This window comes from Canis aureus, chromosome 12 (assembly GCF_053574225.1).
Source record: "Canis aureus isolate CA01 chromosome 12, VMU_Caureus_v.1.0, whole genome shotgun sequence".
In the NCBI taxonomy this organism is placed as follows: domain Eukaryota; kingdom Metazoa; phylum Chordata; class Mammalia; order Carnivora; family Canidae; genus Canis; species Canis aureus.
This window is the reverse complement of record NC_135622.1, coordinates 30,555,278-30,567,813: the sequence shown is the minus strand read 5'-3', so window position 1 is coordinate 30,567,813 and position 12,536 is coordinate 30,555,278. Positions and strand designations below refer to the sequence as shown.

The following is a 12,536-nucleotide window of genomic DNA, read 5'->3' as shown; positions in this document are numbered from 1 at the left end:
CCCCATGATCAAGAGTCATATGCTCCTCCAACTGAGCCAGCCAGGTGCACCTCAATTTTTTTTTAAGTAGCATACTGTTTGTGTTTCATGGATGCTGTATCTTTTCTTACTCCCCTGAGGATATTAATGATGGTGTTTTCTGTTTTTTAAGTTTTCTTCATGAATAGTCTATTTCCTTCTATTTTAATTCTTCTCTTTGTTCTTTGTTTTGGTCTCTGACATTTCTGTTGGAGGTTTTTCCCTAGTGACCTGTGGTTGTTTACTAAAGCTTAAGAGTAGGATACTAAAATCAGATTGAAGGATCTGTGCCCTATAGTACACTTCATGGTATGGTGATCAGGTTGGGCTGTTTGTTGGCTGGCTCATATGCTACTATTTAGAGGTCTGCTCTCATAGGCTGGTCACATTTCCCAGAGAAGATTCTTCCCATCTATTTTCATCAACTCAGGCTGTAATAACACATGCTGCAGATGGATTGCTTATAAACAACAGAAATTTATCTCCCACAGTTCCAGAGGCTGAGAAGTCCAAGACCAGGGTATGGCATGGTTGGGTTCTGATGAAAGCCCTCTTCCAGGTTTCAGACTGCTGACTTCTCTCTGTGTCCTCACATGGTAGAAGGAGCTAGGGAACTCTGTGAGGTCTCTTTACACCCTCGTGACCTAAGTACCTCCCAAAGACCACCCCCCCAATACTATCACATTGGGCATGAGGATTTTAAGATAGGAATTTTGTGGGGGGACAAACACCAGATCATAGAATAGTCTCTTCTCCCAGAGTTTAGGTTTAGCTGCATGCTTTCTGGGAGCTAAATGGGAATAATGCTGGAGGTCTCACCATCTAGTAGACATATGTTCACTTGATTCCTCAGTTTTGGAGTAGCCAGTCCTGCCCTCAAATGTGCTTGTTGCCTGATGTCTCCTAGGACTGAGTCCCTCTGGTGGGTCCTCTTCAGAGGACACACATTCAGACTTATGGGAGGCAGGCAATTGCCTAAGAGCATGGCATTAGGAGGACTTCTAGGAGTCTAGCTGTTTCTCAAACAGCCTTCAACTAATTTCCATGCTTCAGTCTCCTTCCTCCACTGCTTATGGTCTCTGGTGTTAATTCCTAAACCATTTGAGGACCCTCTGGAAAATTGGGTTCTTGACTTACCACACTGCCAACTTCAGGTTTGGCTTTCTTGAGTGCATCGTCTGTTATCACTTGTGTATCTGCTTTCCAACCTACAAAATTCTGATGATGGTTTCTCCTCTGGGTTTCAGAAGGGAGAGAAATGAACTCAGAATCCAGCAACTGGAAACCTCCCAGAAGGTTGCTTTCATTGCATTGGTTAAGCTAGAGTGCAGAATCTCCAAGTCCATGGACCTGAAGTATCTCTGAACAGTTAAACCAAGAGGGAAAATTCTGTAAAAACAAAACAAAACAAACAAACAAACAAAAAAAAACACAAAAAACAAGCGCTTATGAATCAGGGTTAGTATAGACAAAAGTAGCAAGTGTAGATTAATGCTTTTGAGAATTTATTTATAAGCAAAAAAGGGAAATGTTTTGGGCTACATAATCTAGGAAGGAGATCTGAGGGCTTCTCCTGAGGCTGTCTGCTGTTTTGGGGCCTCCACACCTGGATCCTGCTTGATCCTTGCTTCAAGGAAATGCAGTGGGACTGAGGAAGCTCCCAGCAGGGGGCAGCGAAGTGATAGCCTTACAAGGGCAGATCGTAAGCACTGTGATTCTCCAGCCAGGAGTGCAGAGACTTCACGTTTTAACTTAAAACCACGGCCAGTATGAAAGCCGGTGTCAACTCTGACGCTAGAGCATTGCTTTAGAAACTGAAGCAGGTAAATTTAACAGAAATAAAAGGAAGCACAATTTACCAAGGCAGATCAGAAACCTGGGAAACTCTTACAAGTGGCTCTTCTTGCAGATGGCTTCATTCCACAGAGGTTGGACAAAAACAGAGCATCATCCTCCAACCCCTGCAAAAAACAAAAGAGAGAGAGAGAGAGCACCTTCTAGGAAATCCTGGAGGTCCTGACACATACATAACCCTTCACTTAGATGCTGAAGAGGGCAGTATGCTTTTAATGGGATGGATGGAGAATGTGGCAGCTTGGTGTAGTGAGAGATCTTGACCTGAATCAGGAAGATCTGGCTTCAAAACCTCCACTTACTCGCTTGTGTGACCTTGAGCAAGTTCCTAACCTTTCTGATGCTCACCAGGTTCTAGTGAAAGTTAAATCATGCAATTATAAAAACCATAACAGGTTCAATAAAGCAAAGGTTGGCTTAAGTCCGAAACGGAATCATCTGGGTTTTTATTTAACACGTATTTGCTGAGCCCTATCAAATACCAGGCTGTGTACATATATCTCCCTATTCTAGAAAGGCTCATGAAGTGAAGGCCCAGCTCTGTTCCATCCTGCAGACCTTCCTCAGGATGGCGGGAGGCTGTGAAGGTGAGCATCCCTGTGTCCTCTCCTGGTTGCAGAGTGTGATGGGAGAGAATGTTCTAGCACTCCCTGGGCTGGGGCACCTGGTCCCATTTCAGCAAACAAACCCCACTTCCCTCTTAGCTGCTTTCCTAATAACCATGCAAAAGGTTTCACAACTTAGTAACAGCAGATAGTAATGATACAGTTTGCAGGCCACTTCTGCTTTTCATTTACTTGTTTCTCTTGAGCGTCTCTAGATGACCAGCTCTGGGGAAGGAGAGTTGAAGGTTTGGGGTGAGGGGATGGGGGAGGTGGGAATGAGGGCCACTATGACACTGTGGGTATTTGAGATTCTGTAGCCCCCTACAGGAAAATGTGTTCCTAGCCTCTGAGTGCCCACATCACTACCATTAATTATGATTACTTCAGATCACGTTGTGTCTCCCCCAGGCCAGTCATGCTCCCCATTCCTTAGTATCTGGTCAGAGACAGCCCATGATATGGGTTTGATAAGCATATCGGGACCTGCTGGTATGCTGTCTGCCTTGGCAGTAACCACTACACCTGCCCCTCCAAAACCCAGCTTTTAACGAGGATACGTCACTGTCATTCATGTATTTTCTTGGCCTCAGTTAGACTTCCTTTTAGTCCAACCTTAAACTACCCTGTAAGCTTTTGTTTAAATTAATGTATGACTGCCTTTCCTTGACATTTGTGACATTGTTGGTGGGAGGGATGGCTCGGTCCTTGCATTCACCTTGCCGCCATGGTCAGAACTGCATTAACATTGAGCCCCATTTCTCTCCTTCCCCAGAACTCACATGCTGCGTGTCGGACTGAGCTACCCCTATTCATCCTATAAGCCAAGACTCGCTACACTGTCCCGCTGATGTTCACAGTTGTTTCTGGGAAGGAGGCAGTCCTATTTCCAGCACATTTCAGTGGGAGACCTGCGGTGCCTCCTAGAGACTCAGTGAGGCAGGGGAGGAAACTGTAGGAGTGCACATCCCCAGAGCTGCGTCTCCACGTGTGAATCAATGTCACCTCGCTTTCCTCTCAGAGACCTAACTGTCCCACGGCGGGACCTGCCTGAAAATTGAGGAGTGAAGAGAGCCCCTCAGCCTCCTCCTTGTCCAGCACTCTGCTCCCAGGCACCGCAGCTCCCCAGGCAGAGGAGAGCTCAGAGCTGCTGCTGCCCTGCATGTGTCAGCTCAGCCCTGTTGGTGCTCTGATGCTCTAATGGAGGGACATGGCAGCTTTCTGAATGGATTTTTCTTAAGAAAAGTGCCAGTGTTTATGCACTTCATGATACCTGCCCCTCATCCTCGCCGTTACTGTCACTTGGCTTTTTCTCAATAGGGTTCATCTTTATTTATTTATTTTTTTAATGGGAAAGTTTTGCTCTTACCCCTGTATCCTATATTCGCCCCACCCCCTTGACCCCTCCTAGGTACAGAATTATGAGATTCTGAAAAAAAAATAAGAAAATCATTCTTCCATAAGCCTGTGAACTCTTCATATCATCTGTATTTTATTGTTGGAGAGAAGCTGGTGTTCTACATGATTCTGCTGGCCCCAGACAGCTCCAGCAAAAGCAGATGTTTAAACCAAGCTAAGCGTGTATATCACTGTCGCAAACCATCCGTGTACTGCCCTATTTCCTGACAGCCAAGCCAGCCGCCGAACTACTGCAGCCAGGTCAGTCCTTCAACGAGTCACAAATCACCCAGGTTTATTTTAAGCAGATGGAATCTGTTTGGCCTAGGAGGGTGAAACAAGAGAAGTGTGTTTGCAGGTGAGTGTGTATATATGACACCACGAGCTCCCCTCTCCATTCCAGCTCAGACATTGCTGTGAACACATGCGCCTAGGCCCTGGGACATGTGCCTGTGACCCAGTTTTCACTGGCTTGGGTCCTTCCTGTCTGCCCTCAGCACCAGCCTTTGCTGGCACCACTGGCTGGCCATTCTGCAGCTCTGTGCACACAGCTGCAGGGGTAGGAATAACTTAGTGCCCCACAACTCCCCGAGCATATAAGAATCTGGCTGCTTCCCTGTCCTCCATTTGCAGCCACAGGCCACAGGCTCACAGCACTGTGAAAGAAAACTGGAGTCTGGCCTTCCAGCTGTCCCTGGGGTCTGCCACTGGATGGCCAAACAGCCAGGTGGTTGCAGGATAGAATGACTACAATTGAGTTGACACTCCCCTTCCCCCCCCCCCCGCCCCGCCAGCCCCCAAGCAGAGTGAGGTATCACTAAAATGACGGTGCCCAGATCCTCGGAGGCTGGGTTCAGCTCAGAAAAGAGAATGTGATGGATGACGTCTGGCCGAAGGCGATGCCCAGAGCTCAATCTCCAGTTTTGCAGCCCGCGTGGCTTCCCTTCTAAGGAGTTGCTTCTCATCTTTGGCTTTTGCAAGGGTGACCTGGGGATGTTCTCACCACTGCTAACTCTTGGAGCTGTTCTGGGTCTTGGCTCAGGGCCCCTAGTATGGGCCCATGTTAGAGGTACCCAGTGAGTAGGGCAGAGGTGACAGGAATTGCCCTCAGGGTTCTCCAGAGAGAAGCCCCCTCTGCAAAGACCCACGGAGGGGAAGCAAATGGCACTCTGCATCACATGCCATGTGGTATGTTCTCTCTAAAGAAAGACATGGGAAAGCTGTCTCTGTGTCCTGCCCTGGATTTATTGTCGCACATGGACACAGGGTGTGCAATGGCTCCCTGGCCCTTTCACACGCCTCTCCTGACCCGTGTGTAAAATGTGACTGTTGAGATGAGAAAAGTCCTTCTGTGACTCTGCTGCCAGCCTTCACTCTGCCTTTTGGGAGAGGCCCTCCTCACCCAGGCCCAGGAAAGTTGGAGACCAGGGCCAAGGCCAGTGTGCAGGAAGTACAGGGAGTGCCCCCACCCTGGTTGTAGTTTACTTTTAGCTTTGGAGAAAGCGCTGCTCCTTTTGAGCCACATGTGTGAGGAAAGCTGTTCCTTCACCTTGTAGTAAGAGCTCCTGGTTCTGCAGCCCCATCCTCCTACAAAGAGGATGTTGACTAAGATCTTTATGTTCTCACTTCATCCCTGGAAAGTTCCCCAGCATTCTGATTGAACACTCAAGGGAATAAAGAAATGACACCAAGGAGGCTCTAACATTTGCCTTGGCCATTCTGAGCAGTTGGTGCTGAGAACGTTTCCCAGCCACCCAGCCCTTTCTAGGGCCACAGTGTTTCTGCTGTGTGTGTTAAGGGTATGTCAGCATTGTGCAGTGAACTTGTAGGCTAGATATGCGGGTGTGTCTGCACAGCCCACATCAGATGTGCCTGGTGGCGCTATGCTGAGCCTGATCTGTGCTCCCTTGGATGAGGACACGGAAGCTCACAAGCCATCTTCCCACTCTGCCATCACCACCTGCCCACCCCTAGAGATGGTGGCACAGAGGAAGACAGACTGGGTGTTAGCCCACCTCTCACAGCTCCACTTTGCCCACAGCCTGGTTTGTCAGTCAGCATCCAACCAGGGAAACAGAGGCCACTCCAAATATTGAAAACAGGGGCTTTTATCCAGAGACTCATTGAACACAGACACCAGAAGAGCCAAGAGGCCATGCAGGAGAACAAGCGGCAACCCAGAGGTGGGGAACTGCCACCACCAGGGGCTGGTGGGACACAGGGGAGAAACCATGTTACCAGAGCAGGGGGACTGGGGCCACTGGGAGGAACTGGGGACCATGGAAGGCCTATCTGGTGGGAGCTGGGGCCTCGAGGAAGCAGGGTCCCTGCTGGAAACAATCCCCCCGGGCAGGTGTGGAGAGGAATAGCTTGGCTTCTCCTTTTCTCCTGCCCTACAGGTTCTTCAGGTACCTCTGGTTAGGGAAGCCCAGCTGGAGGCCAGCTGACCTGGGGTCCTGGCACAGGCACATGGCAGCATTCAGCCCCCACCTTTCAGAGCAGAGTGGGGAAGGCAGGCTGGGACATGCGTGGCCTGGGTTTTCCCCATGTCATGTCCAGCCCAGTGTTTGTACCCCGTGCTATCCTAAGACTCCGGGGAGGGTAGACGGAGGAGCTGCCTCCCCCCGGGGTAGGGGGCTTTGTAGACTCACTCACCTAAAGAGGAAAATGTTTTTGGAAGGGAGGGGGTAAAGCCTTTATTCTTAACAGTTGTCCCTGTTTTCCTTTGGGGGAATTTACCCATTTAGCCACCGCACCTCACTGTTCCCCTCAAGAAAGCCATGTCCCAGTTTCCCTTTCATCCCTTGGCCCCCAAGTTCTGACTTGCCCTGCCAGAGAACACTGGCCCAGACCATACATAAGTGGTCATGAGTGTTTCCGCAGGATAATTCATTCTGAGCATCATATTAGTGTGGAATGTCTGTAAGTAGATCCCATCTACTAATCAATTTGTATTGTGTTTCCAATAAATTTCTGGAGATCATGTCTGGTTTTATGCTATGCTTTCCTGGGATGGTGGCTCAGCTGTAAGGCTCGGTGCATGCTCGCCCCAGCCCTCAGCATCAGATGCCCCTTGTCTTGGGTTCCCTGTCTCCCTGCAGAACTCACAGACCAGGCTGGTTAGGCTGATTTTCCCCAGCCACACTGAGACTCTCAGTGAACTTTTCCCAGGGTCTGCATTTTCTCCTACTGCCTCATAAAGCCACATCCTGAGGGCATGGAGGTTTCATGAAGCTAGGTCACTCCAGGAGGTGGCCATGAACCCTTGTATGCCCTCAGCCTGGAGGTAGGAGGAGTAACCTTTCCCCATCAACAACTCTGGCCCTGCTGTGCCCAGCATTGTATGCTGGGCCCTCATGTGAGAGAAAGGCTACAGAGCAGGTGAAGGGACCCAGGAGCTGCATACCACATAGATGAAAGCCCAACACCTTCTTCTCAGGCCCGTAAGTAGAAAAGAAATGTCTGGGTTTTCTTAAAGGTGGAGGGAGCCCAATCTGAATGCCTAGCATTCTCCACTGTTTCCGGATTGCCCTGAGCATTGAAACCTGCTTGGTAGAAATTATTCTTAGTTGGGTATTTTGTTGCTTCAAACCTGTTTGACTGCAATGTAGACTCTGCCTCAAGTGCTGTGCTAGAGCCATTGTAAATCCACTTGGGACCCCTTCAGCCCAAGTCTGTGAACTACACCTGTTTGTGATCCTTGTTTGCTGGGATTTGTGAGAGATTTTTTTAAAAAGAGAAAAGGGGGGTGCACCTGGGTGCCTCACTTGGTTGGGCATCCAGTTCTTGATTTCAACACTGATCAGGATCTCAGAGTCATGGGGTTGAGCCCCACATCGGGCTCCATCCTGGGAGTGGAGGCTGCTTGAGATTCTCTCTCTCCCTCTGCTCCATCCCTCCCCCACTCATGTGCACTCTGTCAAAAAATAAATAAAATAAAAAGAGAGAGAGACACTGAGTTTCCTTCCAGAGTTTTCACTAGAGAAGCAAGACATACACACACAAGATTACCAGAGACCAGAAGCCTTATAATGAAGGCTATGTCTGTTCTTGCAGGAATTCTGAGATAGAGGGCTCAGTAAGGCAGGACTCCTGGTCAGGAAAGGTTTTGTGGAAGTAGGAGGACCCCTCAGGATGCATGAAACACAGCAGCCTTGCTGAGATATTTTTTTTTTTTTTTTTTTGTCACAAGTGTGTTCATAATTGCTCACTGAAGCATTTTTCTGAAGACTTCTTTAAAATCCTTGTTAAAGGGGATCCCTGGGTGGCTCCGCGGTTTAGCGCCTGCCTTCAGCCCAGGTGGTGATCCTGGAGTCCCGGGATGGAGTCCCACATCAGGCTCCCTTCATGGAGCCTGCTTCTCCCTCTGCCAGTGTCTCTGCCTCTCTCTGTGTGTCTGTCATGAATAAATAAATAAAATCTTTTAAAAAAATCCTTGTTAGACAATTCTAATGTCTGTGACATCACAATGTTGACAATCTGTTGATTGTCTTTTCTCATTCAAGCCAAGAATCTGATGGTTCTTGGTACTTCCGTTGAGTGCTTTTGATTGAAACCTGGACATCTTGAGCATTATCTGTGAAACTCTAGATGTTATTTAAATATTCTGTTTTAGCAAGCCTTGTGTGAGACTCTCTGGCAGGATAAAGGAGGAGCTGCTTTGTTACTGCTAGATGAGATGTAAGTCTGGAATCCCCACTGTGCATTTAGGGACTCCAGGAGAGGCTCCTCCTTACTGCTAGGTGTTTTGTTTTCTTTGCTAAGTTTTCTTAACTTTTTCTTTTTTAAATTGAGACATAATTGATATAAAACATTGTATTAGTTTTAGGTGTACAAAATAATCATATGATATATGTACACTGCAAAGTGATTACCACAATAAATTTAGTTAATAGCCATGCAAGTTTTTTTTCTTTATAGGAACTTTTTAAAAAAGCTTTTATTTGGGATGCCTGGATGGCTCAGCGGTTGAGCGTCTGCCTTTGGCTCAGGGCGTGATCCCAGAGTCCCAGGATCGAGTCCCACATCGTGCTTCCTACATGGAGCCTGCTTCTCCTCTCCCTCTGCCTGTGTCTCTGCCTCTGTGTGTGTGTGTGTGTCTCTCATGAATAAATGAATATATAAATAAAATCTTAAAAGCTTTTATTTATTTGAGACAGTGAGCAAGTGAGAGAGCACAGCACGCAAGCAGAGGCAGAGGGAGAGGGATTAACAGGCTCCCCTGCTGAGTAGGGAGTTTGATGTGGGGTTCAGTTTCGGGATCACCACCTGAGCCAAAGGCAGATGCTTAACTGACTGAGCCACCCAGAGGCCCTTCTTATGGGAAATGTTAAGACTTACTCTCTTAGTAACTTTCAAATATACAATACAGTATTGAAGTATAGTCACCAAGCTATAAATAACATCCCCAGGACTTGTTTCTCTTATGACTGGAAGTTTGTACCTTTGACCAACTTAACCTATTCTCTCATTCCCTACCTCTCACCTCTGGCAACAACTAATCTGTTCTCCATATCTATGAGTTTGGTGGTGGTTGTTTCAGATTCCACATGTAGGTAAGATTGTACAGTATTTGTCTTTCTCTGAATTATTTCTAGTATAATGCCTCAAGGTCCATCCATGTTCTCACAAATTGCAAGATTTCCTTCTTTTTATGGCTGAATAATATTCCTCTGTGTACGTGTGCATGCATGTGTGCACATACACTCCACATTTTCTTTATCCATTCATCTCTCAGTGGACACTTAGGTTGTTTCCATCTTGGATATTGTAAATAATGCTGCAGCAAACATGGGGGTGCAGATTTTTTTTTTTTTTTTGAGACAGTAATTTTATTTCCTTTGGGTAAATATCCAGAAGTAGAATTGCTGGATTATATGGTAGCTCTATCTTTATTTTTAATTGTTTTCATTTTCATTCATCTCTAAGTATTTTCTTATTTATCTCATGATTTCTTCTTTGATCCATTGGTTGTTTAAAACTGTATTGTTTCATTTTTACAGTTTTATGAATTTTCCAGTTTTGCTTTTGTTACTGATTTCTAATCTCATCCTGTTGTGGATGAAGATACTGTGTATGATATCTATCTTTTTAGACCTATTGAGACTTAATTTATGGTCTAAAATATCTATCCCGGAAAATGTTCCATGTACACTTGAAAAGAATGTGCATTCTGTTGCTGTGGGTGGAGTGTTCTGTACACATTGGCTAGATCTAGTTGGTTTATTGTGTTGTTTAAGTCCTCTGTTTCCTTACTTGTCTCTGTGTGGTTGTTCTATCCATTATCAAGAGTGGAGTGGCGAAGTCTTTGCTGTTGTAGAACTATCTCTCTCTTCAATTCTGTCAGATTTTGCTTTATATATTGTGATGGTCTGTCATTAAGTACATGAATGATCACAGTTGTTACATCATCTTGTGGTACAGAATCTTTTATCAATATATAATATTATTCTTTGTAAACCTTTTTTATTTTATCTGATATTAAGTATCGTCACCCCTGCTCTCTTGGTCACTATTAGTATGGAATATCTTTTTCCCTCCTTTCATTTTTTTTTTTAAGATTTTATTTATTTATTCGAAAGAGAGAGAGAGAGAGGGAGAGAGGGAGAGAGGGAGGGGCAGAGACACAGGCAGAGGGAGAAGCAGGCTCCATGCAGGGAGCCCGACGTGGGACTCGATCCTGGGGCCTCCAGGATCACGCCCCGGGCTGAAGGCAGCACTAAACCGCTGAGCCACCCGGGCTGCCCCCCTCCTTTCATTGTGAACCCGTTTGTGTCTCTGGATCTCAAGTGTGTCTCTTGTAGATAGCATAGAGTTGGATCAGATGTTTTTATCCATTCTGCCAATGTCTGTCTTTTGATTGGTGAATTTAATCCACTTACATTAAAAGTAATTACTGATAAGTGGGGAGACTTCTATTTGTTTTCTACATGTACTATAACTTTTATATGTTTCTTATTCCTATATTACTGTCTTGTGTTTAGTTGATTTTTTGGTAGTGAAGTGTTTAATTTCTGTTTGTGTATATTCTATAGCTATTTTCTTTGTGGTTACCATGGGGATTGCAGTTAGCATGCTAAAGTTATAACTCTAATTTGAATTTATACCAGCTTAACTTCAATAACATACAAAAAAGTTTGTTTCTTTATAGCTCTGTCCCTACCCCTTTTGGTTGTTGATGTCACAAAATTATATTTTTATATATTGTGTGCTCCAAAACATAAACTCATGATTCTTTTAAGTGCATTAGTCTCCTAAATTATGTAAAAAAAGATTTGGAGTTAGAAACCAAAGTTATAGTAATATTCTTTTATACTTTCTTTTAATTCTTTTAATAATTGTTTTTCTTTCAATGTATTGGTCTCTGCAATCACATAGAAAGCAAACAAAAGTACAGTTACAAACCATTATTACAATAATACTACCTTAAATAAGTACCCATGTATTTACCTTTATCAAAATCTTTACATGTAGTTTCAAGTTACTGTCCTTTGTTTTTTTTTTTTTTTTTTTTTTTAAGATTTTGTGTATTTATTTGAGAGGAGAGAGAGAGAGAGCAAGCACAAATAGGGGAGGAGTAGAGAGAGTGGGACAAGCAGACTCCACACTGAGCATGGAGCTTAGTTACTGTCCTTTGATTTCAACTTGTGGAATTCCCTTCATCATGTCTTGCCAGGCAGGTCTTGTGGTCACAAACTCCCTCTCAGTTTTTGTTTAACTGGGAATGTCTTAATTCCTCCCTCACCTTTGAAGGACAGTTACTGTATACAAAGTTCTTGATTGACAGAGTTTTCTTTTAGCACTTGGGATATACTGGTCCACTGCCTGCTGCCCTCCAAAGTGTTTGATGAGAAATATGCTATCTTATTGAGGGCACCCTGTATGTGATGATTCACTTCTTTGTTGTGGCTTTTAAGATGCTCTCTTTGTCCTATGTCTTTTGAAAGTTTGCTTCTAATATGTCTCAGTGTGGGTTTCTTTGATTTTATCTTTTTTGGAGTTCATTGAGCTTTGCCTCATAAAGGATTACCTGAATTGTTTTGTCCCCACTGATCACTGGCAACAAAATGCTTTTCTTTTCCTTTTTTTTTTTTTTTTTTAGATTTTATTTATTCATGAGAGACAGAGAGAGAGAGGCAAAGACACAGGTAGAGGGAGAAGCAGACTCCCCACAAGGAGCCCGATGCGGGCCTTGATCCTGGACCCTAGGATCATGCCCTGAGCCAAAGGCAGATGCTCAACCTCTGAGCCACCCAGGTGTCCCCAAAATACTCTTTAAACCAAACTTTGGGTAAGATTCCCTCCTTCCTACAGACCCCTCAACTTTGGCCCACCCTCAGCCTGAGCCAGCACACAAACCCTCTGGAGAATAGGCTTCAGGGTAAAACTCTAATTTACTATTCTATCATGCCATCCTTTCATCCCACTTCCTCACACCCATTCTTTTCTATAAAAGAAAAACTCAAAAATAAATAAATAAATAAATAAATAAATAAATAAATAAATAAATAAATAAAATTTAAAAACTAAAAAAGAAATAAAAATAAAAATAAAATAAATAAAAAATAATAATAAAAAATATAAAAGAAAAACTCTTTTTGCTTAACCCATGTGACACATACAGATCTTAGGGATTCTCTGTTAGAGTAGTCACATATGCTGTCC

The 12,536-nt window shown here is 44.8% G+C and overlaps 1 protein-coding gene across 11 annotated transcripts in view; it reads left to right on the top strand.

The window, feature by feature from the left end:
- MTA3 (metastasis associated 1 family member 3) overlaps positions 1–12,536 on the top strand; it is a 313,378-nt gene that overhangs the window by 212,189 nt on the left and 88,653 nt on the right. For 9 of the 11 annotated variants that reach the window (XR_013349328.1, XR_013349329.1, XM_077843427.1 and 6 more), the window contains 2 exons: positions 2,386–2,459; positions 3,250–6,855. The exons of 1 other annotated variant lie outside the window; for it this stretch is intronic. Coding sequence is in view for 8 of the 10 variants with exons in the window: in XM_077843427.1 (XP_077699553.1) it covers positions 2,386–2,459; positions 3,250–3,275 (100 nt within the window). In the remaining 2 variants the exon portion in view is untranslated. Of the gene's footprint in view, positions 1–2,385; positions 2,460–3,249; positions 6,856–12,536 lie in introns of those variants that run through there. One more of the 11 variants, XM_077843429.1, reaches the window with a different exon arrangement.